At 36.7% G+C, this 27,965-nt stretch overlaps 1 protein-coding gene across 2 annotated transcripts; it reads right to left on the bottom strand.

Moving 5' to 3' along the window:
- Positions 1-4,603: 4,603 nt before the first annotated feature.
- Positions 4,604-27,843, bottom strand: LOC306843836 (ubiquitin carboxyl-terminal hydrolase 46; the record flags this gene model as incomplete). 2 transcript variants are annotated; one of them, XM_079375520.1, is made up of 10 exons in its annotated part: positions 27,504-27,843; positions 17,274-17,354; positions 15,573-15,786; positions 12,924-13,165; positions 12,058-12,134; positions 11,856-11,939; positions 11,068-11,265; positions 10,658-10,736; positions 8,772-10,090; positions 4,604-7,933 (listed from the first exon to the last, which is right to left on the bottom strand). In XM_079375520.1, exons 1-9 carry the CDS (start codon positions 27,537-27,539, stop codon positions 9,989-9,991), a joined length of 1,113 nt encoding a protein of 370 aa, XP_079231646.1. In that variant the 5' UTR covers positions 27,540-27,843. The 2 variants fall into 2 exon arrangements, with proteins under 2 accessions (XP_079231646.1, XP_079231647.1); XM_079375521.1 differs by lacking the exons at positions 4,604-7,933; positions 8,772-10,090; positions 17,274-17,354; positions 27,504-27,843 and having other exon boundaries at positions 10,652-10,736; positions 15,625-15,685.
- Positions 27,844-27,965: the final 122 nt, after the last annotated feature.

The raw sequence follows: 27,965 nt of genomic DNA, 5'->3' as shown, positions 1-27,965 counted from the left end.
CACATTCACACCTCCCAGTGTCTGAAGTAGATACAGTGAGAAGGATCAAGAGAGATCAAGCTGAAAGAGAAAGAGAGGCAAATGTGATAATTAAACATTCTTAACTCAAATATGACAATATAATCAAAAAACAAAAACAAAGGCATAAATAATCAAAGGTATGTGCAGTTTGTCCTCTAGAGGACGCACACGAGCCGGGAGTCACTGGACAGGAGCAGGTTCAGCTCTAAGGGCAGCCGGAAATAAGACGTGGAGTAAACATTTCCAGTAGTATGTGCTCAGCTCAGGGGAAGTTCTAGCCAACCACTATGAGCCATGTATAGCCTTGCACCACTGCAGAGTCCTGGGTTGTGTTTGTGTATGTTTGAGTGGAATAGAAATAGCCATGAGTCAAGACTAAAGCCTGCCCGATGGAGCTCAATATTCCATAAGGGTGTAGAGATAAGAGGCATGTGGCCTATATGAGTGGAATGTATTCTGCAGTGTATGATTCATTGTGTGACATTGAACACTTATTATCAGAGCTTCATTCTTAAATTAAATTTAATTAGCGTTCATAGAAATACAATAGTGGTAACTTTTTAAGCCAGTCTTTTCTGTAGGCCTATTTAGTTTCTAGACATGACAACATGTCTGACGCATCTTACAGAAGTAATGCAAAATTAGTCATAGCCAAGTCTTTCATTATAGCTGTAAGATGCTCGTGAATAAATATATACTCTAAGTGAAATCAACAGACATGAAGTAAATAAATGAATGAAAGCTTTTATCCACAGTGACTCACAAATGATAGAAAACTATAAAGTATTTAAAAGGAGAACACTATAGAAGTAGTTTTCGTACCAAAGCAGAGCACCTGTAGACCAAAAATATTAAAAGTAATCACAATAATCAACATAATATGTATAAGCAATATTTGAAAAAAACTAACAAAAAAAAATATTGAAAATAAATATTCATGCCATTTTATTTATATATTTTTTTTCATCTCTCTTTCTATTTATCTATAGATTTCATCTGGTCAGCTTTACTTAGCCTAATATTTTCTTATCCTGAATCATAAAGTTAAAATTCAGAAGAACATGCCCTAGTGCTTGCCGTTAATTTGAGCAGATGGCATTAATTTTTATTAGGTCCATGCACCCCGCAGCTCAATAGTGCCACATACCTGGCCTTCCAAATGCAGAGATGACTGAATGTGCAAAGCAGCTTGGAGGTGTTTCAGTGAGCAGACATCTTAAGAGCTGCAGATTAAATATAAATGTAGAGGAGGCAAGAACATTCCTGTGACAAGATGTCATACCTTGTGATGAAGGTTTGTAGTTGGGCATGCTGCCCTTAACAAGGTCACATTCACACATAAAAAATAAGGCCTCCTTAGACCAACCACAGGTTTTTTTGAAACCATGAGTCAGTTACAGCCGATGTGAACATATGACAAATTTTTCTGAATACAACGACAAATAAAACCATGTTTGAATACTGTGACAAAAAATTACATGCTCATATAAACAAAACAAAAAAATACAAAACACAAGGACTGATTAAATCGATATGTAGAGATGATTGCTTTAGAGAAAAATAATAAAATGGCATAAGAAAACCATCAAAATTAAAGTTACGTAATAGCGGTTAAAGCCTGCACCACACACACTGTTTTTCTTCAGATTTCTTCATACAAAAAACAAAAACAAACAAAAAACAATGATAATGCATTTTACTGAGAAGTCTTGTACTATCCTTACATAAGGCATAATTTTTATGACCCCAATAAACAGTTTAGCATTTGTAGAAGCTCTCAGGAAGGTATTTGAACACATATATAGCGAAAAAAGCTTGGAAACTGAAGCTTTTTACAGTTCACTTTCCCTCATATTTAACTGCTACTCTGGACTTCAGAATCCTCACAAAAAAGCACTTTGTAAAGTATAAAAGCAAATTCCGTTGCTTTTTTGTACACTTCTGGGAACTAGGACAACAAATGCCAAAAAAGTATTACTGGAGAGTTCAGCGCTTCCTATAAGGGACATGGTTCAAGTCAGAACTCTGATTGCTTATCAGTGCGGCGCTACTATGAAGTTAAGAGTTCAAAGACTACATGCATTAACATTCATAATGAGGTTTTTAATGCCTGATGCAGAATACACATGTAACAGCCTCTGATCTTTGTTCTGACGCATGTGTGTGATGATTTGACTTGATGCTGCAAATATGGCACTTCCACCTCGAGCGAGAGAACAGTATCTGTGATTTTAAAAGCAATGGATGCTGGATAGCATGTAACTGCTTCTTTAAAGTGCACAGTTGCACTGGCGTACACGTTTCTTCCACCTGCACTCAGGCAACCCGACCTTTTCTCTGATCAAACATCACTCCTCTCTCTGTCTTTCATTCATTCCCCTATCACAGCTCTCAGTGTGACGCATCTCTTGCTGCTCACAGCCTTGAGACTGAATAGAATCATTCTGCCTCGCTCCGTTTCCTTCATCCACACCTGAGGAGGAGGATCGCTCCGGAAGATCACATAATGAGCATTTCTCCATTCATTCATATGACTTAACTTTATCTATCAGGAAACACCTATGGTCATTCTGATTTGAAATTTCAGGCAGGAAATTCGCAGTAGAAACTATAAAACCGCAGTTATGGGACGCCACGTTTGGTTGTTATGTCAGTACATAATAATGTCATTATACCTACATATCTGAGCTATTAAAATGTATCTGTAAAATGTCTGGGTAATAGCTCACGTGGAAATTGGAAATCACGTGACGACTTAAAATTAGTCAAAATTGATCTCTATAGTGATATATGTTTAATAGGAGTTACCCTTTTCCGATAAATGTCAAAAAGCAAACTTTACTGCAAATAAAATGCATGCATTCTCAGAGATTCCCAAATACATAAAAGTAAAATTGTTTAAAAAAGATCAAAATAAAAATCCAGCTTATTAGCTTACTTCTAACAAATAAAAGTAGCTTGATCAAATGTTTTTAGTAGGTGTCAGTTTTTTTTTATAAACATTTTAAACATGTTTTTATTGACCTTATTAGATTCTCCAGTGTTGTTCAAATGTTTTAAATTGTAAATAATAAAAAATGTTACTTAAAATAAATAAAAGAAAAGGTAACTCAAATTCCTCAATTACTCAATACTTGAGAATCTAATAAGGTCAATAAAAACATGTTTAGAATATTCAAAAAAAAAATAAAACTACTAAAAACGTTTCAAGCTACTTTTATTTGTTACAAGAAATTCTTGCAAGATGGATTTTATTAAGCATAATTTTCTTTTATGCATTTGGGAATTTCTAAGAATGCGTGCATTTATTTGCAGTAAATTAAATAATTCATAGTTTTATATATAAAAAAAAACTGTCTTTTCTAAATATATTTTAACGTGTCATTTTTACATTCATTTTAAAATAGTTTTACATCAGATGGACAACATCATCGTATCTCTGGGTAATCTGTCTGGAACAGTTGTTACATCATAGTAATCTCCACAAATCACAGACCGGCTTCAGTGTCTGATCACAGACACACCCAGAAACTACAGACTGCATCTCCTACAGCTAATTATGCATAATGATGGCAATTACAAATGTTTACTGGACTCATATTGAACTCGTGCTGCTTGGACATCTGTCTGAAAACACCGGCCTTTGATTCACAGGAATTTCCTTATTATTAAACCTAATTCCTTATTTCCTTGACGGATTCCTTACTTAATAACACGTGCTTCTATAAATATTCCTTTGGTGCATTGATTGGCCAAAATTTCAAATGAAGATTATTGAAATGATGGGCATGATGGGCAGTGTGATTACTACGAGGAAAGTGTAACTGCACTGAGTCACGACTGAATCACACACAACCTGAGAGACATCACAGCCTAAGACGGCAGATGCAAAACACTTGCCAGGCCAATACGACTTCCTCCTGGGAAGGGATGAGGTTTAATTTCTGAGGAACTGCCTTTAGTTTGATTTCACTTGAAAATGTTTGTCAGCCTTTTCTCATTTAGTCAGTAAAGGTCTGAGGGGTATATTAGCTCAATGCTGATCATTGCTCAAACATTTCCAGGGAGTTTACAACAGGCAACTTCAGTTATACAACAAAACTGGATTTAAATTTAAAACCACATGCATGCGTGACTCTAACAAATACACAGAGTAAACATGTAGCCATATAAAACCATACATAAGGATGTAGCTTATCTGCATTTTATGATTTTCTGGAAAGATTCTGAATGAGACATGAATGAATGAAGCAAGATCATCGGAGGATAGAACAAAGTCATAAATAAGCACAGAAAAGAAAAGAAGAAAAAAGACATAAAAAAATCAGATGCAATTAACCTAGACATTTATGAAGGCTGAAGTTACATTCATAACATCTATGTGGCATAATTGCAATGGTGCCATGTGAGCTCACTGTAAATAAAACCCTCTATAATTGGAAAAATTATTTTTTTTAGTCCAAACTGACAAAATATCCTCAAACATTTGCCATATCTAGCTAAGTTATGAAGGATAGGCTTTAACAGCAAGCGAGCAAACAAGACAAAAATATTTACAAAATGTGCAAAACAAAAGCTTTTTAATAAACATTAAAAACATTAATTTAATAAACATCCCCAAGGAGATCTGCATAAAAACAGAGAAAACAATAATTTATACAATAAACTAATAAATCTGCCCAACATTAACAGCATTCAGTTCCACTGATTAGTTGTTACATTCATAAAAAAGTGAATTTTGTGACCAAATAGAGAATAAAACAGAACAATGATGCATAATTTGATCTATTATAAATAAAATTATTACTTTAAACCAAAAATTACTTTGAAAAATTACTTTGGTTATTTTATTTGTATTATCCGCATTCCTCATTACAAACCGTCAGTCCATTGTTTTGGGAGGAGGTTGAAGACTGAACTGTGCATGTACAGTGTGTCAAGTCAAGTCAAGTCACCTTTATTTATATAGCGCTTTTTACAATGCAAATTGTGTCAAAGCACTGCACAATATCAAAAAAAGAAAATAATGTGTCAATAAGTTTAAATAGTGTCTTTGCAATCAGCTCGACGATATCGCTGGAAATGAAGCGTCCCCAACTAAGCAAGCCAGAGGCGACAGTGGTCAGCGTTGAGTGCATATTGTGCACAATATTTTTTTCCAAATGTTGCATTTGAGTGTTACAATGATCCCTGCTTCCCCTCTACCTGTGGAAACTGTCAGGTGAAAAATCAGCAGACAGCTGGAGAACAAAAGCACATCCCTCCATTACACAGGAATATGACAGAGTGTTGCTTGATTAAACCAGTTTATGTTCATCAAACAACACACACACACACATTGATCAGCATGTGACGCACATACTGTGATGCATACATGTTCACACATGGGGTCTTACAACACACAAACGTAAAACAAAAGACATTGATTATCTAGAAGAACATGACTCCTTACTCTCCCTGACTCGCTCTGTCGCAGGTGTTCTTTTATTTTTATGTGTGTAAAGACGTCACAAACGCCAATTGTTTTTACACACAAACACACAGGAAGTCACACATATCCCGGAAATCCCTAAAAATGTTTGTTGCTGTTGATGCATCAGCATTTTAGGCACATAAAGGACTTTCTGTAAGGAAGCTTTTAATTTCTCGTTATTTCAATCGTTCGATGAGTCTATTCTTCTCTCTTTTCACTAACTCTGCCCAAGGCCTTTTGTGTCTTTGTACAAAATTGCCACGTTCTGTCTTATTAGTCACCCCGAAGAGGAAAATAAAAAAAGATGTGTGTCAGCCACAAAAAGCCGGAGAATAATTAAAAGGAACAGACGGAGAACAAAAACAAACAAACAAATGAATAAAAAGCACCGCTGAGGCACAGCTGGTAAAGTTGTTTCATTTATTGAGGAAAGGAAAATAAACCAAAAGAATCTCAGCCAGGATTCCAGTTCCTACGAGAAACCTTTTTGGTTCTGCTATGATAAAGTGCACTTACAGTTATCACACTTTCCATTAAAGTTTGAGTCCTGGTATTTCTCTCTCAGACACACAAACACACACATTGTACATCTCTTTTCTGGACCTAAAAAAAATACACACAATAAAAGAGGACAAAACAGACAGGTGTGTTTTTGCATACAAGGTGTGTCTAATTATTATGTTCATGTATGTGTGTGGGGGGATTCAATCCACAGTATTAAGCAGTTACAGTACTTTTAGTTTATAGGCTACTCTACAGAACAAACTTCAAAACGATCCAGGTCACCGAGAAGTCGTGGCCTAATGGTTAGAGAGTCGGACTCGTAATCCAAAGGTTGCGGGTTCGAGTCTCGGGTCGGCAGGGATTGTAGGTGGGGGGAGTGAATGTCCAGCGCTCTCTCCACCCTCAATACCACGACTGAGGTGCCCTTGAGCAAGGCACCGAACCCCCAACTGCTCCCCGGGTGCCGCAGCATAAATGGCTGCCCACTGCTCCGGGTGTGTGTTCACTGTGTGTGTGTGTTCACTGCTGTGTGTGTGCACGTTGGATGGGTTAAATGCAGAGCACGAATTACGAGTATGGGTCACCATACTTGGCAGTATGTCACTTCACTTCACATAAGGGACCTGCTTGAAATCATACTATCTCTGACAAACACTCATCAGCTTTTAATTTCTTCATTTGCAACCATGTCTTCCCCATGCGAATAACAGGTCAATTTTAATAGAATCATCTAGTGTTTTAAAAATATAATTTATTTCTAACCAATATGTCTACATAATATTTATGTACAGTTTCATGACACAGAAATATCCATTTCATTTTCCAGTTCAAAGGACTGTGAGTTTCCCACCACAATTTTGGCACATTTCTGTTCATTTTGATCACTAACGAAACAAAAGAACATACATGGAAGAGAAACGTGGTCTTAGTACCAATAAAACATCTTCAAACAACCACATATGCTCCTCTTTTTGAGAAACAACACTTTGCTGGCATCACTGGGAAACTGCAAATCAAAGAATAACCGTCCAAATAATCAGTCAGCATCTGTCAAGCCTCAGGAAACATCAGGACAAACACAAACACTGCATAGTCAATCCCACATTGTGTTGTTACACAGTGTCCATACATCTATATTGCATGTAGTGTGGCTTTAACATATAATTACACATTATAATGTTGGTTGAGGAGTGTGAAAATACAGGTACCACAAACCTAGATTGGATGAATCAACACCATAAAACCTACTCTAGTTTTTTTTTCTAATCACTTACTATACTGTTGTGCTGAGTGTGCTGTGAACAGACAAAAAAGGCAAATACATAAATCATGTATTTCATATTCAGTTGTGGGCTACTTTTACTCTGAGTAACACATTATTTCTGAGAGAATAAAATGGTAAATTAAACATTTGCCTTAATTAAAAACATAAAGGAAATCTATACACTAAATAAAGTACCAATCAGTTGCGTTTCTGAAAAAAAATAAAATAAAAATTGTTGGTGTAAAATGATCATGGAATGTTTATCTTGTCCCTGTATTGCACCTTGTTTCCCTTCGGTGACTATTTCAAGTCAGTCTCTCCCATTTATATACAAAATTAAAATGTTCAAAATCAAGATTAACAGTACGTTTCCATACTGTCTTCTATAAAGTTCCCTATTTATCTGAAGTCAGATTCTTTTCTGACTGTACAACGTACATTAAATAGTAAAAGCCCTCTCAGATAAAAGCCACTCGCATCACAAAATTGAAGTAATTGTGCGCATGTTCTTATCGTAACAGCGACAACCTATCAGATGCTTCGAAAAGCCCTAAACCTAAACTTTACTGACCGCACTGCAGTAATCTCAAGACTGGTGCATTTCAAGTCTCTCCTAACACTGATCTCACGTTCAAGACTTTCACGTATTAAAGGAATAGTTCACCCAAAAACTAACATTTGCTGACAATTTACTTACCCTCAAGCCATCCAAAATGTGGATGAGTTCGTTTCATCATAAGAACAGATTTGAAGAAATTAGGCATTACATCACTTGCTCACCAATGGATTCTCTGCAGTGAATGGGTGCCGCCAAGTCTTGAACATGTGAGATCAGTGGTAGGAGAGACTTGAAATGCACCAGTCTTGAGAATGATAGTCCAAACAGCTGATAAAAACAATGATCCACAAAAAATCCACATGACTCCAGTCCATCAATTAATATCTTGTGAAGCAAAAAAGCTACATGTTGGTAATAAACAAATTAATTGACGTTTTAAACTGAAACTGCTGCTTCCAGCTAAAATACGAGTCTATATTCACAACACGCTTTGATCCCCTGTTGTCCTGCGACATCAAAATCCACCAACATATTTGCTTACAATTGCTTTGATCAGTTCATATTTCTCTCCCGATTCAGACGAGACAAATTTTTTAATTGGAGAAAGCAACATTATGGACATTGCATTCTAGCTGGAAGCAATGTTTTGAAATGACAACATATTCGCATCTTTACACTTCACAAGCAGTTAAGTGGAGTCATGTGAATTACTTATTATTGTGATGTTTTATCAGCTCTTTAAACTCTGATTCTGACGACACCCATTCACACCGCAGAGGATTTATTGGTGAGCAAGTGGTGTAATGCTAAATTTCTCCAAATCTGTTCTGATGAAGAAACAAACTCATCCATTTTGGATGGCCTGAGTGCGAGTAAATTGTCTGCAAATTTTCATTTGTGGGTGAACTACTCCTTTAACACCTCAAAGTAATGATAAAATGAAATGCCACATCATTTTGCTTTCTGAAAATGACCAGGGACCAAGTTACAACATCTATTTAGGAGAAAAAAATATGTATTCAAGCCAACTGGAGGAACTAAAGCAGGAACTAAAGGTGAGAAGCAGACTGCTTTGTGGGATGAAGTCAGTCGGGATCGGCAGATTTGGGTGAACCTAACAACAAGAGCTGACTGCAAGGTTGTTAACACTTGTAACTAAGTAAGTAAGGCCATTACCTACAATGGAAGTTAGGTAACAACAGTGTTAGATAAGGGAGACAAAAGCAGCATTTCAGCCTTGCAGTTCTGCCCTTTTTCTTTGTTACTCTAGAGCAAAGAATTCAATAGGACAACTTTTGAAAACTCTCTTTGTAACAAGACTGCAACTATTTCTGGATGAAAAGCAAAGTCACTTCACAGCAGCTGCCTGCATGACTAAATGCAGACACACACACACACACACACACACAAAAACACTCACTCATGTAACAGACTGCTCAGAATCATAATCTCACTCCCACAACATGCCAAAATCCAAAACAAATTGTCACAGTGCAAACAGCCCCCCTGATGACCAGGACTGAACTAGGATGTGCAGATTCAACCAGCTACTGGGTAAGAGTCGTACAAAGGAGGACTGATGAGTGGGCATCACAGTATGGAACATCTAAAGTGACCCGAAACGGGTCCCTGACCTTGAGCCAGAGATCGAGAGAGAAATAAACCCTCCTCCTGTTTCAGACACCCAGGATGAGAGGCACTTTCCTGGGCACTGAATGAACAGAAGCATTGACCCTTGCTGGAGTACCAGGACTCATTGCTCCTTTTGTAGCTTTTTGATTCCTTCAAGTTTTCACAAGTATTGTAGTTGAATATGTTGAGATTTTTTTTTTTGTTGTGTTGCTTTTGTGTTACTTATTGGTGTTTATAAAGTGTGTTTATAAAGTGCCTTCCAGATGCAGGTGACTGACTTGAGTGTCAGATTTGAAGATGTGTTTTTCCCCCGCAGAGTGCAGCGAGATTGGGAGAATGGGAAATGTCATACTGGCAAATGGGATTACAGAGGGCTTTTGGCACTCAGTCTCAGCTGGAGACCCTGAGTATGAGATGAGGAAAAGGAGAGGGATGTGGAAAAGGAATCTAGCGCATGTCATCTTCACAATTACCCTTCCTTTTGATCTCTTCTTGCGTTCGTCCTCTGCCCTTCATTTGTTCCCCCTCTGCTCCTTCATTCTCTGGACTGATAGAACAGGATGTATCCCGACTCAGAGTTCTTGGAAATGTCAGAAGTCAAGCCGTAAAACTCCTCTATCGCCTGTGCATCAATTTTCTGTGAGAGAAATGGAAAAGAATAGATAGAATTTTTTTTTAAGAAAATCCAGGAAAGAGAAGCGTTGTATTACGCAAATATTTGGGTGTGTATTTTCAAAATTTTTGGGAAAGTTTTTTTAATGATTTTAAAAGAAGTCTCTTATGTTCACCAAGGCTCCATTTTTTTTATCAAAAAAACTGTACAAATGTTAAATATTATTACAATTTAAAAATAACGGTTTCCTATTTGAATATCTTAAAACGTAATTAATTCCTGTGATAGGAAAGCTAAATTGATCAGTGACATGATCCTTCAGAAATCACTCTAATCTGCTGATTTGCTGCTCAAAAACATTTATTCTTATTATCAATGATGAAAACAATTGGGCTGCTTAATATTTTTGTGAACACCATAAATGTTTTTTTTTTTTTTTAGAAATCATTTGTAATATTATACATTTCTTTATGGTCACTTTTGATCAATTTAATACATACTTGCTGAATTCTTATGAGAAGTATTAATAAAACAAAAACAAAAAAACAATGACCCCAAAATTTTGAACAGATATGTATATAAGGTTCATACCTCAACAATGTCATCATCAAACAGCAGCCAGAAGCCATGACTCTTCACGATGGTGATGTAATGCCCTCTGTTTGGGCCACTAATACACACAGTTACAGAGCCAGTGTTTAAACTTTTGAAGGAAATCCTCTTATATTTTACACAATGAATATTTCTTAAATATTTTACCAAATAAAATCCAAATTTTTTAAACAAATCTATTCTGATTAATTTATTCTGCTTCATACTTAAAGAAAAACATTACCATTATAGTGTACTTTCACACTACGGCAAATGTATTTGCACCATAGTTTGTTGAGACTCCAACGGGTTATATGGTCTGTATTTATAACATATGACTTAATGTACCGAAATGGCAGACTATGTTAAGACAGCTTGTTTTATATGTACATGTTTGACAGTTCTCATACCTGCCACAGTGGACCACCACAGCGACAAGGTCGTACATGCGGTCGAGGTTGACGGCGTCTCCAGAGGTGTTGAAGAGGCGGAGCTCCAGTGGAAAGACCACTCGATAGCTCAGTTTAGTGTACCGATGCAGCTGCTCCATGTACTTAAAGCGCTTCAGATGAAGAGCCAGGATCATGGGCAGCTTCTTCACACGCATACTGCAACATATACACATGCACATAAAATCACATTGCAGTGTATAGAGCAGCACCAAAACATTTTTTTTTCACAGAAAAGTACTGTTTAATACATTTTATATTAGAAATACACACACAATCAAACTTATCCTGGAATGGTTTGTAATGGAATACTAGCATACTGTTCCATATATACTTTATAGTGTAAATAACTATCTACATTTTACTGCTGGTTATTACTCTGTATAATTGTGTATGTGACAAATAAAATCTTGAATCTTTTAAAATATGATGTGCAAAAGTAAGCAATGATAAATGTTGCAAACAATATGTGCTACATTTCTGTAACGTTACTTCAAAAATTTGCACATGTACTCCTTCCGTTATTGTTATCTTGAAAATAATTTCTTTCCTGTTTGACTAGTGACTAGAAAACAAAATGAAGGCTAATTAATGAGTCTTGATTAACTGCTAGACATTTTTAGGAAAGTTGGCAACATTTGCATAAAACCTTATTCTCGTTTTTATAGTATAGTAGTATGTCATTCTGAAACCTTAGTTACATGCAATACCACACTATATGAATCCACATCTGACACACTGACGCTCACCGTTTCTGTGCCTCTTGTTTGCTACAGCACATCTCACAGTAGTATTTATACTCACTGCACAGGGTCTCTGTATTACTGAAGTCCCTGTAAAAGCATCAGAAAAAACACTTCTATCAAAGAGCATAAACACAGAGGAAAACAACTGGTTGTGTACTTCAGCATGCATGATTACGGTTATGTTACAGTGTTTTTATATGTTTACCTGAGACAGTGTGTTATTGAAGTGTTCTGCTCAACATCTACAGACAAATCCAAAAAGTCTTCATCCTTGCTACTGACCTGTAAAAACAAAAGGGCATGTGAGCTCACAAAGCAGTTGAGAAAAAAGAGAACACATCTCTTCAGAAACAAAAGAAGGTTTGGGAGCTTTTTTAAAGGGGTCTGCAGTGTTGCTAAGTTGGCAACACTGTGCATCTCCATTTCACCAACTATTGGACTACAGGTCAAACAGAAAATACGCTCTGCGTTAATAAAATTAGTGCCCCTAAAATGAAATTGCGTTAACGCGTTATTAACTTTGACAGCACTAATATTATTACTATATATTGTTTTTCATTAATATTAAAAATAGTCGTAAAAGTGTTTATTATACATTTAATTCAGGCTTTCTTTTTTAAATAAACAGAAGTAAAAGATAGAACATCCGAATTTGGACATTGTTTCTCTGAATTCCAAGTTTACTTCTTTCAAATTAAGATTCTTGTTTCGGCCATGGAATAAAAAATAAAGAAAGGTAATTGCGACTTTTTATCTTAGAATTAAATTTTATATCTTTAGTTTATATCTAGAGTTTATGTCTCATAATTCTGAGTTCATATCTCATAATTCTGAGTTTATATCCCATAATTTTGTGTTAAAAAGTCGCAATTACTGCAATAATTACTTTAATTATTTTTTAATCCATTCGCAGAAACTGGCTTCCATAGCTGTATTAAATAAAAGCAAAAGAATACAATACAATAAAATAAAATATGGTAACAACTTAAGGGACCAATGCTGAATTAGCTGCTTATTAGAATGCCTATTATTAACATATTGGCTGTTTATTGTACATGGCAACACTCTTACCGTCTCACAGTTGAGACAGCGCGTCTCATTGGTCAGCGTTCCCTGGAAGATATCGTGAACCCAGGAGGGATCGGCCTTGTTCTGTTCTGGCTCGGTGTCCGTGGCGATGGCAGTGCCGTTGTTCTTTAGTCGTCCGTTCTGTTTTTCCTGTTTCTTCTCCTCTTGGAGGATGTCAGCCACCGTGTTCAGCAGGTAGTTCAGGAACTCATGGGCATCCTGCTGCATGTAGTTATCAAACAGGTCTATAGGAAGAGCCAGAGAGCAATATGTTAGCTAGCAATCCCAAGTATAGGTCTCTGCAGCAAAGTAATGGGAGTTACCAGATCGGGGCGTTTTTAGACCATGTGTCCTGATTGGCTGACGTCATAGTGATGGTAGGTTTAGGGGTGGGGTTAGGTAAAGGCGATCATTTTGTTTGTATGATTGAGAAACTCCCAGCAGTTTGAAAACACCCACAAATTCAGAAACGCCCTCTTTTACTCTGCAGAGACCTCAATCTCAGCAATCCTGCAAATGACTGTGAAGGAGCTATCTGTAGACTAAAGGGGCTTACGCACTGCGTGGTTCTAGGAACTAGCCAGCAGGGTAGTTTGTCTTTTTGATGTCTTTTTGCGTGCCATTAACAAACGTCAAAAACCGGTGAATGGAGGACGCCATGACCAGAGCTGTTTTTGTTGTGTGTTGTGGGTTTCGTGATAACAGAGATGGAATGTAAACGCACAATTTATGTGATTGCAAGAGCAAAAAGTTGGGCTAAGAGACAAAATGTTATATGACAACTTCAGTATTACATATCATCGAAGCTGAGAAAAGAACACAACACCGCAGACAACAGGTAAATGGCGTTATCGCTGTTTTCCAATGTTCATGGAGTAAATATGTTACATAAAATGCCGGGTAGCCGGTGTTTCGCGTGCGTTTGGCCAATCAGCGTACACTTACGTCACTGATAGTTCCTATAGAACTGTTTTACACCCTACTCTGAAGTAGGAGCTAATTTAGTTCCTCCAAAAGTTGTTCCTAGAACTAAAACCGTTCCTAGTTCCTGCGGTGCGAACGCGCCAAAAACTGGGTAGTTCCACAATTAGTTCATGTACTATGAAAATGTTCCCGCAGTTGCGAAAGGTCCTTAAAAGGCCATTCACACCAAGAACTAAAAAGGTAAGCATAACAATAACTAAATTAGCATCCACACCAATGTATTTATTATAAGCAATAACTGATGATAGAATCACTGTACAATACATCACAATTGGGAAGAGGCGTATAAGGATAGGTCAAATCTCCTTGAATGTGGAAGAATGAAATCTTCAAAAGTGTTTGACAAGATTGCGTTTCAAGAGCATATTTCAAATCAGCAATAACTTCTGACATGGTCTCCTAAATGTGGCTTCTTTAGCACAAGTCCTGTATTTTCAGTCTGTTCCAGTTACCTCTACTAAAAAGGTAATTAACTCTTGTCTAGCATTTACAATCTAACTCTGTGTGAGGGGGTATGTGTGTGTAGCTGGTGAAGTGACGTCTCTATACCTCTGATAGAGGTCTGTATTGCTCATTCATAGTGAGGGCATTTTCTGGAATGAAACAGAAGAACAACTCCTCGTTTCCGCAAATGTCTGACCACTTCGTTACCCTTCATGAAGGTTACACAATGAAAGTGCGTCATTTGTAATCTGCCAGTTTGTTAATGGGCACTTGGTTGATGGCACCACAGGAATTAGGGCCCTATGATTTCCAAGACGCAGAACACACTGACAGAATTTAGTCATTATAGACATTAATGCAGAATTTATAAATAAATAAATACGTTTTATGAATTCATTTGATTACCACAGTTCTGATGATACATTTGTATTAAATCGCAGATCATAGTATCCTGAAAATATTGAAATGTAATTTGTGAAAAAATTTAATTAATTTTGGGGGGAAAACAAAAACCAAGTTGATAGGGCTCTATTAATGCTAAAATTAGCACAAATTATTGTTAAGTATTATTAATTGATTTGATTAGACATACTTTTTGATTATTAAAATTTAATTAAAAATGGAATCCAGAAAAATGTAAATGGAAAATAAGGAATTAAAATAAAATAAAATAAATAAAACCCTTCACTAGTGACTATCATAATCTGCAACATCCATTCGATGCTATTAAAAGCCCTTCCAAGATGTATTACCACTCAAGATTTTTACAATTATTTTGGGGAAAAAGTCGCTTATGGTCACCAATTCTGCATTTATTTGATCAAAAAGAATGTAAAATATTCTGAAATTGTATTACAATTAAAATAAACTGTTTTCTATTTGAATATATTTTAAAATGTAATTTCTTCCTATTCAGGCAAAGCTAATTTTTCAGCAGCCATTACTCCAGTCTTCAGTGTCACATGATTTGCATTTACTGTCACTTTTGACAAATTTAACATATTCTTGCTGAATAAAAATGTTAATTAAAAAAAAAAAAAAAGATTTTGAACTAAATATATTTATATATAATATTAGATGTTGCAAAATTATTTATTTGCCCAAAATACACAGCTACTTTTGAATGGACATCAGTGCAGAAAGATGGTGTAGTTACAGTATCTACCAGCAGTGGTTAACTAGGCCATGTTAACCAGCCAAACCTCGATCTCTTAGTTGCCTCACCATTCTCCTTCCGCAGACGTGAGATGAACTTCTTGGGAGGGATCACGCCCACCTTCTTCTTCTGCGTGGCGATGCTGTGGAAGAGGTCAGCCAGACAGGTAAGAAGGTTCTCCTTCTTCTTCTGCTGGACTTTATACGCCAACACATTCTCCCTGAACGGCCGGCAGAAATACAGAGCCTGCAACACTGAGTTACAGTAGCATGTGTTCCCAAACTAGAGAAAAAGACACAGAGAGAGGAATTCATTCAGGCTGAGCTAATCAATCCTTGAGCTGGAAGCAAACAAAGGACACTTGGGACGCAATTAAATCTGATTTACGAAACCGAGAGATAAAATCTGGAAGAATGCCAGGCAAGAAATGTGCCAGACATGGGTCAAACACAGAGAACCCCACCGAATGTGGATCTGCATGAGACATTTACAATCAAGACAAACTCCCTGCTCATCACTAAAAGCAAATAAAAAGGCTGAAAACACTAATGGTGGAATCAAAAGCTCTTTAAAAACATGACCTGCACAGGCTGAACGAGCAGCACTTGCTGTTACCTTGACAACAGAGCATTGTTTCCCTTCCAAAGGCTTTTTCCTGTTCCCTCACACTGACAATGGAGTAGTTTTAGGGGCTTTTTGGCATTTTTTATTGACAGCAATAGCAGAGAGATGAGAGAAAATTACCGGAATATGAGGGGGAAACAGGAACAGGATAGAGATGTCATGAGTATTCGAAAGTGACAACAATGATTGAAGATGAAAACAACAATAATAAACATTGAAATGTGATTATGGGCAAATGTGCTGAAACTCAACACTTTGTGGTCTTATTACAAGTGTTTTCAGGTTAACACATTCAATATTTTGCAGTGGTACTTTTTTAGAATTAAAACTGTTTAACTGTCATCATGGTGCATGTTTTTTTTTTTAAATCTCATCTTTGATGACAAAGTTACATATTTAACCCAGATCCCTAAATTCTCTCATTAAGCAAATTGCTTTGTTTTATGATGGCAATAAATTCTTAATTAAAATTAAAGCAATTCTAATGAGATCAGGCTGACAGTTCTCCTTTAAATCTAAATAAAGAAAAATAAATAACAACTGTGACCTAATTTATGTGAACCTCTTTCTAATCTAAATAAGTGACAGTAAGAAAAATAACAACCGTGACCTAATTTCTGTGGATCTCCTGACGATTCACTGAATTACTGAATTAACTGCTCGGTCATAACAAAGAGACAGCTTGACCTGAAAGATTCAGCTATAAGACTGAACAGTAACATGTTCATTAATCACACCAGCTGCACTCATGGCAGCAGGAATAAATTCAACTTGGTCAAGCTGACATGTTCTGCAGTAATAAAAATACAATTCTAATATATTTAGCAGAAGAGTACAAAACAAACCACTCACTTCTGTTGAAAATAACAAACAAAATGGTTAGCAAAGGTTGTGAACTGTGCTTTTTCGCCAGCTCAGTGAAACACGGTTGCTGGTTGCTTTGTTTCGATGCTGTGGTGTTCCTCAAATTTGCAATGAATAATGATGTTAGGTATGATAACATGCACAAAACTGAGAAAACCAAGCTATTCAGTGCTTCACTGAACAAGTATGCAAACCGTTACCATGTGTATAATATTTTTTTGCTCCCACTGGCTCACATGTAAAGGCGTTTAAGGGTTAGTCTGGCTCTGTGTGATACTTACGTTAACCAATCCAAAGTAGTGTTCATTAATGGGGAACTGCTCTGGACCAATGTCTTTCTCCAGAGCAGAGGCATTGGTGCCCTGAAACAGAAATTGAGAGAAAAATTAAAAGACTTGGCAATTAAACTTAAATTTTACATTGAATATTCATTCAATTTAATACAAAGTAAAAAGACTCACAGCGACTTAAAGGGGACCTATTATGCAAAAATCACTTTTATAAGCTGATTGAACACAGTTGTGTGGCCACAGTGTGTGACAACAACCAGCCTATAATGTTAAAAATCCACCAACCCACTTTTTTTATAAAACCAATAAATCATAAACAGTCTCTCCAAACGAGCTGTTTCAGATTCTTCCTCTGTGCACGTCACTGAGGGGAAAACGTCCAGGCCTCTGTGACGCTCTCTGTCCTGTTAGCATAAACACAGCCCTGCGCGAGAAGATGCGGTCCGCCATTACTGGAGTTATTTACAATGTCAGCGCCAAAGAGGCTTTACAAGTGTTGGGTTTTGGGATGCACTAATGAACATAGGAGTCGCCAGAATCTCCCCTCATCTGCGCCGAGGACACTGTGGTTAAATTTAATTTTCAAAGGAAATATCCCGGAAAAAATTGGTAACGTCTCCTATATGTTTAGGAATTAAAACCAACGCTTCGCGCGCGAACGTCAGCTGCAAAGTAAGTATCATGCATTCATTTTCCAAATTGCCTTTCTGAAAGAGCTTCTTGGCACTCTGCCTTCAAGTGCTATCAGAATGATCGTGAATAGGAATGTGGTAGTTAAAAGTTGTGTATGAAAGCAATGTGAGTCGATCGCTTGAAGTTGTCGAGCTCATAATCAGAAGTGGAACTTATAAAGTGTGTGATAGCATAAGACCAGCTATGTTGTTATTTTTATCCCGCCATGCTCCCTGTCTAATTCATAAACGCAAATTTATTATGCACAGTGTCATCAGATGACTGGCTTTGAAACAGAGTAGTTTTCTGTAAAGATAACAGGCTTGTATTAATAGTGAAATGTTTATTTGCAAAGGCTAGCACTGCTAATGCCGAGCCCTCTTCTCCCGGAGCAACAGCTCACTCGCATTTAAAGAAACACCCTCAGCACGTTTTGGCTCATACCCTAAAACTGGCAATTTTAACAAGCTGTAAAAATTTATCTGTTGGGTATATTGAGCTAAGACTTCACATATACACTCTGGGGACATCAGCGATTTATTTTACATCTTGTAAAAAGGGGCATAATAGTTGAAAAACGTGTGACATTAAGCCACCAAAATGAAAATATGAGGTACAAAATCACGATGTACTGCTGGAGAATGACTCATCTAGTTTATGATGCTGCAAGTGACATAATAACATACGCTTCTTGATTGCTTTTTATAGCACTATATTATTAGCAGTCGGTAAGACATAATTATGGCTCTCTTAATTCACATGCCATTGCCAAGTGTGGAATATTATCAATAAATACCCATGCTAACACTGAATACAGAGAGGTGTTCTGGCTTTAGTAATTTAGGAACTACATTTTTTTATGCAAACATTAACTATGTTCAACTGCTAATAAAACATTCACAATAACTGCACAAATCTATGGGCAGTTAGTTATATGATGTTTGAAATCCAAACCATTCAAAGTGATCATCAAGGATCAAGTGTTGTAATGGCCTAATTTATCAGCAACTGAATGACATGAATAATGGATAGAACAACTAAGCAGGAAGTGATGCTGGATAAGAATCCATGACAGAATGTAACTGAATCAGCAGGACAAGCTCAAAGTTTCACTTTGGCCTCAGTATAATGGGACTCCCGACATTTTCTCTTCTAGTAACACTGAAACCAGTGACAGATCCCAAGAGATACATTCGCTGTTCATAAGGTACCAGCCACATCTACTGTATGCATTACATGTATTTAAAATTTGACCTAGAAATTGACAGAAAAGACACTGAATATGACAAAATGAAAAAGTGATTTGAAGGCATGTCTTATATAGTAATATGTAAATACGGTAGTTATATTTTAGCATGTTTTGGCTCTCAGGCATTAGAAACACAAGCCAAATCAGTTTCAGTAAGTGCGGCGAATGTTTTCGGTTCTGGCATTTAATGTATGGGTCATAGCCTTACAAAAGAATAGGGAAAATCTGATTCCATGTGATACAACCCCTTTAAAATTTGAAGATAAAAAATGCTCCTATAATGAGGGATGAGTGTGTAATGATATGATTAATAACAGCTAATATTGAATTTGATGTTAGTTTTATCTTATTGCTTAACAGCCATAATTGTTCAAATTAAGAATGTATTTCAGGTTACAGATTAAATTCAAGTAGTGTAGTTTTGTATGGTTATACAAATATAATAATAACATATAATACTATAATAATCAGAAAAATTAAATTTCCTCAAAAGTGTAAAAAAAGGTGGCAATTTCAGGGGACATAGTAGGGGATGCATAATCTGGCAGGGTGCAGAAATCGGGCATGACACCGGTGCGCTCACTTGCTCTTAAAATAGGCTACTCCTCGCCCTCATTTTTGCTCATATAGATAAGAGTAATACATCTTTCAAATCTGTAAAGACTCTATTTTTCTGCATTCACAATAACAACAAAACATTGCGCTTTTGTAAAATAATAAAAACAAATTAATGAGGATGCGCTTTCTGGCGTCTCAGTCCCTATGTGAACTTGAGCGTGAAACTCCCAAACTCCAAAAATATAGTTGTCTTACAGAGATGAAAAATATATCTATATATAGAGTGAAATGTCAACTTTCAAATAAACCAATTCAAATGAAAAACAAATATTCTCAGTATGTAATCCATATGAAACATGCAGACAGGCGCATTCACTACTGCAAAGATGACGAGTCAGTGTCACCGACTTCATCTCGTAAACTGTAAACAAAGAAAACACTAGTTTATCAATAAATTATTAAAATGTTAATGCAGCCTCCTTACAGTTTTTAACTGACACATTCATAATCATTACTTCTGCCGGTGTGCCGTGGCAAGCTTATGCGTGCACTTGAGCGCATAGGCTACACTGTAAAAAAAAAATAAATCAGTTAAATTTACGGTAAAATACCGGCAGCTGTGGTTGCTAGAATTTTACCGTGAAAAATACGGTAGCAACATTTTAGGATTTACAGAACTGTTTAAATTTATAGTGAAAAACCGTATTTTATTAACTGATACAATGTTAATATACAAACTTTTCAGTTAACTCATTTTATTTGCAGAAACCTACTGCACTTAAATTATCCAACTGCCATTTGTTTATAAACTAATATTTATAATGTTTAAGTAAAGTGAGCATAAGGGTATTGAGAACTATTTTGCTTAAGTACATGAAGAAAAACCTACTGATTTATGCAAAGTCATTAAAAGCATCAATTCAACTCAAATTTCTTGCAGATAACAGCAGCGCGCACACACACACACACACACGTGTGATTAAAACTATTGAAGAGATTCTCACTGCATCAGTAACTACACAGATACTGCCTTTAAATAAAGCAACATGCAGCATAACATCAGTGTTTCTCTGTCCGTCCTTGACTTAAACACAGGCTCTACTCTCCAGCACAATGGTGACCCACAAAAAAACAACAGGAAGTCGACTGTTAGGTTTTACAGTATTTAGCGGGGTTTTTCTTGATTTTACGGTGAAATACTGGCAGCTGTGGTTGCCAGTAATCTACTGTTTTTTTCATTTACGGTGTATTTCTGTCAAAATTACGTTTGTGTATTTTATTTTATTTTTCACACATTTAACCCCTTTAATCCCACAGCAAAATCCTTGGTTTTAAAGAGCACTTATATGTCCACACTACAGAGTGTTGAAGTAATACTGAAGTTAATGAGAGAATTAAGTGACTAATTAAATGAGGATTGAGCTTTAGCGATGAACACTTGCTGTTAACAAGTAGAATCACCGAAGGAAAGAGAAACAAAGCTTAAAGCCAAAGATGAAATCAACTGAAATAAAACAAGATCTCAGCAGAGAGTGATTAAACAACTCCACAAACGGCATCACCAGCTTCTTATTACAAAACACTTTGACTTTATTTCTGTCATATGTGTACAAAAGCTCTTTTAGGTGTTGTGCTTTCATTTGAAGTCACCATATTGGCAATCAGTGGTTGCTTTAGTTGGGCTCCTGAACCTTGACTTCTCCTTGAAGTTAGTATTTATTTGGTTACTTTAGTTAACTGTGTTTGTTAAATACCGTTTTAAAGCAAGCAAAGCCCAAAAAAATCTATGATCAGATGATGCTGATGTTTGTGATGTCAAAACCATCATGATCTAGTCTAATTCACTGATTTTACCCAATGTTTGATCTCTTATTAAATATATGTTATGTTAATACATTTAAATTGCACCACTGATACTACAGCAATCAAATGTTGCTAAACAGTTCTAAGCACAATATGCATAAATAAATGTATTTAACTATGGCAGAACTTAAACACACACAGACATCAGTTGTAGTTTTGTTTCTGGTTCTTTCCTTCAGTGATTGTGTTTGTTAACAGCAGGTGTTCATCAGTGTCTGAATTCACTCATATGTTCACTCTTTCTAGTGGACTATATAGTGAGCTAATGTAGGAACTAGTGAATGAGGGTGTAGGGTGTGGTTTCAGACACAGTCTATGAGTGTCAACTCTGAGGCTACTTTCTCGAAAACAAAGGTTAGCTCTATTATAGTTATTCACTGTATATAGTAAGGAAACTTACTGTTAATCATTTAACAGGTTTTTACTGTGGCATTTTTACAGTCTTTTACCATAAAATCACGATCAATTTTTACAGTGTATGTAGGCAATTAAAGGCTCATTATTATAATTTAAATCGTTTATTAATAAATGTGCGATTAGTTGACTAATGCTTCAAATGAATGACTATGCCTACTAGTTGAAAAATGGTCAGGGGCAGCCCTAAAATTATTGATCCCAACAATTTTAAGTGCTTATGGCAGCCCTTTTATAACCCAACATATCTTTAGAACCCGAGTATCTCTGGATGACTCTGAATGAGCAGATCAGGTAATGGACTAAACACCACAATCAGATCCAGAGATCAAAGTCATACACCAATGAAGTCAAGACCATGACTGACAGTTGAAAGATGGGAAATAGCCACTCTCGGTATCTCTGCATTGTCTAGTTTAGTGTTATTAACCTGACCGAGACAGCAACCTTTTTATCTGTAGGAAATATGAATCCACAAAGACCTTCAATTCCAGCACTAATAGATCTTCATTGCCTATTGAAATATAAAAACGGCATTGTGCAAGACAGACTTAAGAGCTTGAATATATTTAGGCCATAATAACCACAGGCAAGTAATGAGCTGCATTGGTTCATGAGGGCTATCAAATCCTCTGAGCTCTCAGGCTTTAAAACATGAAGTGGCATTATGTTGGCTAAACAATGTTAAGATACTTTTGCCAACATTTGACTTCATAAATGGGGGAATATTCTTGTTGACTACATACAGCTAGACTGTCTTTGTTTCTGCTTAGAAACCTTCCACAGCACATAAATGAGCATGTACACAAACACACAAAAACATATAAGGCAATATGTTGCCAGACACAGTTAATAGACGAATGTTCTCAAACTAAAGTACAGTTGATAGAGCCATGTTTTCAAACTAAAAGACAGGTCTGCGTTTGTGCACACCAAACACACATTAATTGAGGCCTTTTAAGCAGAGCTGAACATGGAAGACATAAAGGAGAACATTTCATTAGCTTGCCTTAGGGGTGTGCGATATGACGATTTTTGATCGTGGACGATAAAAATGTCTCCACGATCTGCTTTTGAAGAAATATCGTAGTATCGCGCTACCGCGCACATTGTCAAATACAGTTCTGGCGCCGCCGTCTCTATGTACTGTACAACACGACATACAGCAGTAGAGTTACTCAGACAGGACACTGCACTTATTCGCGATCGCAAAAGTACATTATTTGCATACAAGCCTTGCTGGTTAAATGTTTAATTCGCGCGCTGGTCTGACGTGCGCTTGTTCTGAGCACATACACCTGAAGCACGCGCACTAAAACGCCTGTCTAACAGCGCCTGATTACTCAACTAAGTTATATTTTGCGCTAATACTGTCAAAACACACAAGGTTTACATACAGACTGAGTTGGTTATCTCTAAAATGAAAGTAAATAGTTAAGAGAGAAACGGATGCGTGCCTGTATATTAGATGCGTGCAGCTCTTAAAGGGACAGGACACTAAACATGCTGTCGACTGTCATTAAAGGGATAGTTCACCCTAAAATTGAATTTCTGTCATTATTTACTCAGTGGAAAACCAAACAGTTGCTGGTCTACATTGACTTTGATAGTAGGAAAGAAAAATCCTATGAAAGTCACTGAGGACCAGCAACTGTTTGGTTTTCCACCTTCTTCAAAATAGCATTTATAAATGTTCAGCAGAAGAAAGAAACTCATTCAGGTTTAAAACAACTTTTGAGTAAATGATGATATAAAAATACAACATTATGACAGAATTGACAGACAGATGACAGAATATTAATTTGTGGGGGAACTATTAATTTAACGTTAACAAAACAACAAAACACAAAGAGAAAAATCACTCACTATTCTTGACTGAAAAACTTTAATACAGTTGCTTTAGGAATCAGTCTATCTAGTGTTTTATTTTTATATTTGTTCATTCAATTTCATTGAATGCTCTGCTAAATACACCTATTGTACCTGGAAATAAAGCACTGTTTGTTTTATTTGTATATTATGTGTATTTGTAATGTGTATCTTTGTTCTTATTTTTTAATAAGAAAAATAAAATAATGACAGATTTTTTATCTTCACCCACTTTGGCCTAAATATCTGCCATGCATCTTTGTCTTTCTAGTTTGGCTGTAATGCTCAGACAACTTGTAAAACCAAAATAGTAAAACTAACAAAGAATCGGGATAAAAATCGTGAATCGTGATATTTCTATAAAAAATCGTGATATGATATTTTTCCCATATCGCCCACCCCTAGCTTGCCTTGTATCCGTGGTCAATGAGCCACTAAGATATGGCCCCAAACACACACCGATGAACAAATGAACCCTGTCCGGCCATTGGTTACATAACTAGCACTAAACAGCAGTCAGACGTTAAGTCTGTGCCCCCTCATGCTGGCAATAATTCACTCTTCTTGTTCCTAACCACATCTAGCTCAGACTGACATAATACCTGCAGTTATCTAAGGATGACATCTGACAGTGGATAGAGGCTTCAGGCCAGTTTCAGGAACTAAAATATTCAGGCAATGTCAGATATCCCACAGAAACAACTCTGCGAAACTACGGTATTACATAAAACGCTGGGCTCTGCTCCCATTACCCATCTTAAAACTGGTAAAAAAGCACTACAGAGAGATTAAGTACAAAATGTTCTTGCTTAAAAGTAGTATAATTACAGTGATGGTGATAATACAAGTCTCCATATGATATTTTTTGGGGGATGAACTCAGACTGAAATTTAAGACACTGCTCAATGTTTTGACATTTACTCTATCCTTAGTGCAGTCATGAATTAAAAATGACAAAAGCACTAGACAAATTACTAACACTGAAAATAAAATGAAATCTGAAAACATTAAAACAACTCTAAATATTAATAAACACTATAATAGTATATAATTAATACTAAAAATAACACATCTAGTTCATAAAAGCAAGAATAAGACCTATCCAGTACTGTTCAGCTCTATCCCATTTCAGCAGATGACAGCTCTCAAAGCTATCATGTAACTTCAGAAGATGATATTGGCTGCTTTTAGGGTGTTGTTTAATTTTTTGACCATTCATTCAAACTGCACAGAAAGAAGCGACCTGTACATTACAACAATTTTCATTTTGTGGGAACTATATTATTTAGAGAAGCTTCATATTTTATAATATCTCAATAAAGAGGCAGTGAATGTTTATGTAAAGCACACAGACACTCAGGATGTAAAACAACAAAGATTAGCCTACTAATTATCACTGTTTTTATCTTTTAAAATACAAGATTCACATGCATGTGATGTCCCAGTGCAGCAGGCAAGCTTGGAATATGGAAAAGCTTACATTCAGCAGATAGAAATATTGCATTATATTGATTTTGTCTGGAAAAAAGATGATCTGAACACTGTTGTGTAAGTTGTGGCTTTACTTTACTCTGGCATTACATCCCACCCACATACCTCTGATCAACATGTACATTATATTACTATAATTAAACATCTTTTTGGAAAATTAAACAGTTTCTTACAAACTCGATAATGTCAAATCGCACATTGTTAAAACAACAATTACGATATTATCACAGACGATATCTCACCGGCCACTTTATTAGGTACACCTGTTCAATTGCTTGGTAACACGAATTGCTATTCAGCCAATCACATGGCAGCAACTCAATGCATTTAGGCATCTAGACGTGGTGAAGACGACTTGCTGAAGTTCAAACCGAGCATCAGAATGGGGAAGAAAGGGGATTTAAGTGACTGTGAACGTGGAATGGTTGTTGGTGCCAGACGGACTGGTCTGAGTATTTCAAAAACTGCTGATGTACTGGGATTTTCACACACAACCATCTCTAGGGTTTACAGAGAATTGTCCGAAAAAGAGAAAATATCCAGTGAGCAGAAGTTGTGTGGACGAAAATGCCTTGTAGATGTCAGAGGTCAGAGGAGAATGGGCAGACTGGTTAGAGATGATAGAAAGGCAACAGTAACTCAAATAACCACTCGTTACAGAAGGTATGCAGAATACCATCTCTAAACTCATAACACGTCAAACCCTGAAGCAGATGGGCTACAGCAGCAGAAGACCACACCGGGTGCCGCTCCTGTCAGCCAAGAACAGAAAACAGAGGCTACAATTTGCACAGGCTCACCAAAATCTGACAGTAGAAGATTGTAAAAACGTTGCCTGGTCTGATGAGTCTCGATTTCTGCTGCGACATTCAGATGGTAGGGTCAGAATTTGGTGTAAAGAACATGAAAGCATAGATCCATCCTGCCTTGTCTCAATGGTTCAGACTGGTGGTGGTGGTGTAATGGTATGGGGGATATTTTCTTGGCACACTTTGGGCCCCTTAGTACCAATTGAGCATCGTTTAAGCGCCACAGCCTACCTGAGTATTGTTGCTGACCATGTCCATCCCTTTATGACTACAGTGTACCCATCTTCTGATGGCTACTTCCAGCAGGATAATGCACCATGTCACAAAGCTCAAATCATCTCAGACTGGTTTCTTTAACATGACAATAAGTTCACTTTACTCAAATGGCCTCCACAGTCACCAGATCTCAATCCAATAGAGCACCTTTGGGATGTGGTGGAACGGGAGATTCGCATCATGGATGTGCAGCCGACTAATCTGCAGCAACTGCATGATGCTATCATGTCAATATGGATCAAAATCTCTGAGGAATGTTTCCAACACCTTGTTTAATCTATGCCACGAAGAATTAAGACAGTTCTGAAGGCAAAAGGGGGTCTAACCCGGTACTAGCAAGGTGTACCTAATAAAGTGGCCAGTGAGTGTATGTGATTTGATAAAATACATAAGAAATTTCATCGTATATGGGTAACGGAAAAATGACTTCAAGCTACACATGACAATTAATGAGATTAATACAGCACTTCTACTTGAATGTCACTATCAATGGAGTGTTTGTAATAACTTCTGACTGCGATCCAATGTGGATTTTGGTCAAATGATGAGGCAGAAATATGTTGTTAGTAACATTCTAGAAGAATTATATGTGGAAGATACACAGTTACAACTTCTGTGGGGCGTGGAAAAAAAGTAATGTAACTAGTAATGTAACTAATTACTGTTGCCAGAAAGTAATAAGTAAAGTAACAATATTACTTTTGAAAGGAGTAATTAGTAATGAGTAATATATTACATTAAGTAACTAGCCCAACACTGACAGATACTACCAAAATAAAAAGGGCATCACTGATTCTGCTTTAATAATAAAGTCAGTATAAGCAATTTCTTACAATTCTAGTCTCAGTTTATGATTTGAGTAAATATGTCTAGTTATAATAGAAGATTCAGTACAGTGGTGATCCATGCACACAGCAGCAGCTCATAAATGAGGTCATGCACCTGATAGTGAGGAAAGCCATTCAACCATCATCATTACATAAGAGCTAGCCAGCACGCTATCCACACACTTGTACTTACCATATTACAGATGGAGGCGATGTTTCTGACAGTCATTTAGTTTATAATGTGCCCCTCGTTGCCATCTTTATGAAATAAACATGACTGTAACAGCAGTACACTGACAGGCCAAGCTGCAATCCCAACCGAGGACAGCAATCAATGACCATTCAATCCCCTCTGCTCATGCAAAGTGCAGACAAAGCGAGAGATAAACGTCTGCGGCTTTCATCTAGTTGTTTTCTTCATGGTCACTGCAACTACGAATAAAAGTACAGAATATATTTATTGTAAACATCTTGGCCAGTTGCACGGACTAAGCGAAACATTCACATCCTGGATTAGCGGTCAAACCCCGCCCACTGGGACGCAATTGGTGCATTTGGTGTTACGACACGAAACGCTGCTCAGTTGATTGACAGATTGAGTCACCAATGAATGTCGAAAACACGCGTTCGAACCTTCGTAGTGGCCAATAGAATT

The sequence above is a fragment of the Barbus barbus genome, assembly GCF_936440315.1.
Source record: "Barbus barbus genome assembly, chromosome: 24".
In the NCBI taxonomy this organism is placed as follows: domain Eukaryota; kingdom Metazoa; phylum Chordata; class Actinopteri; order Cypriniformes; family Cyprinidae; genus Barbus; species Barbus barbus.
The sequence above is the reverse complement of the archived record's forward strand: the minus strand, read 5'-3'. Positions and strand labels throughout refer to the sequence as shown.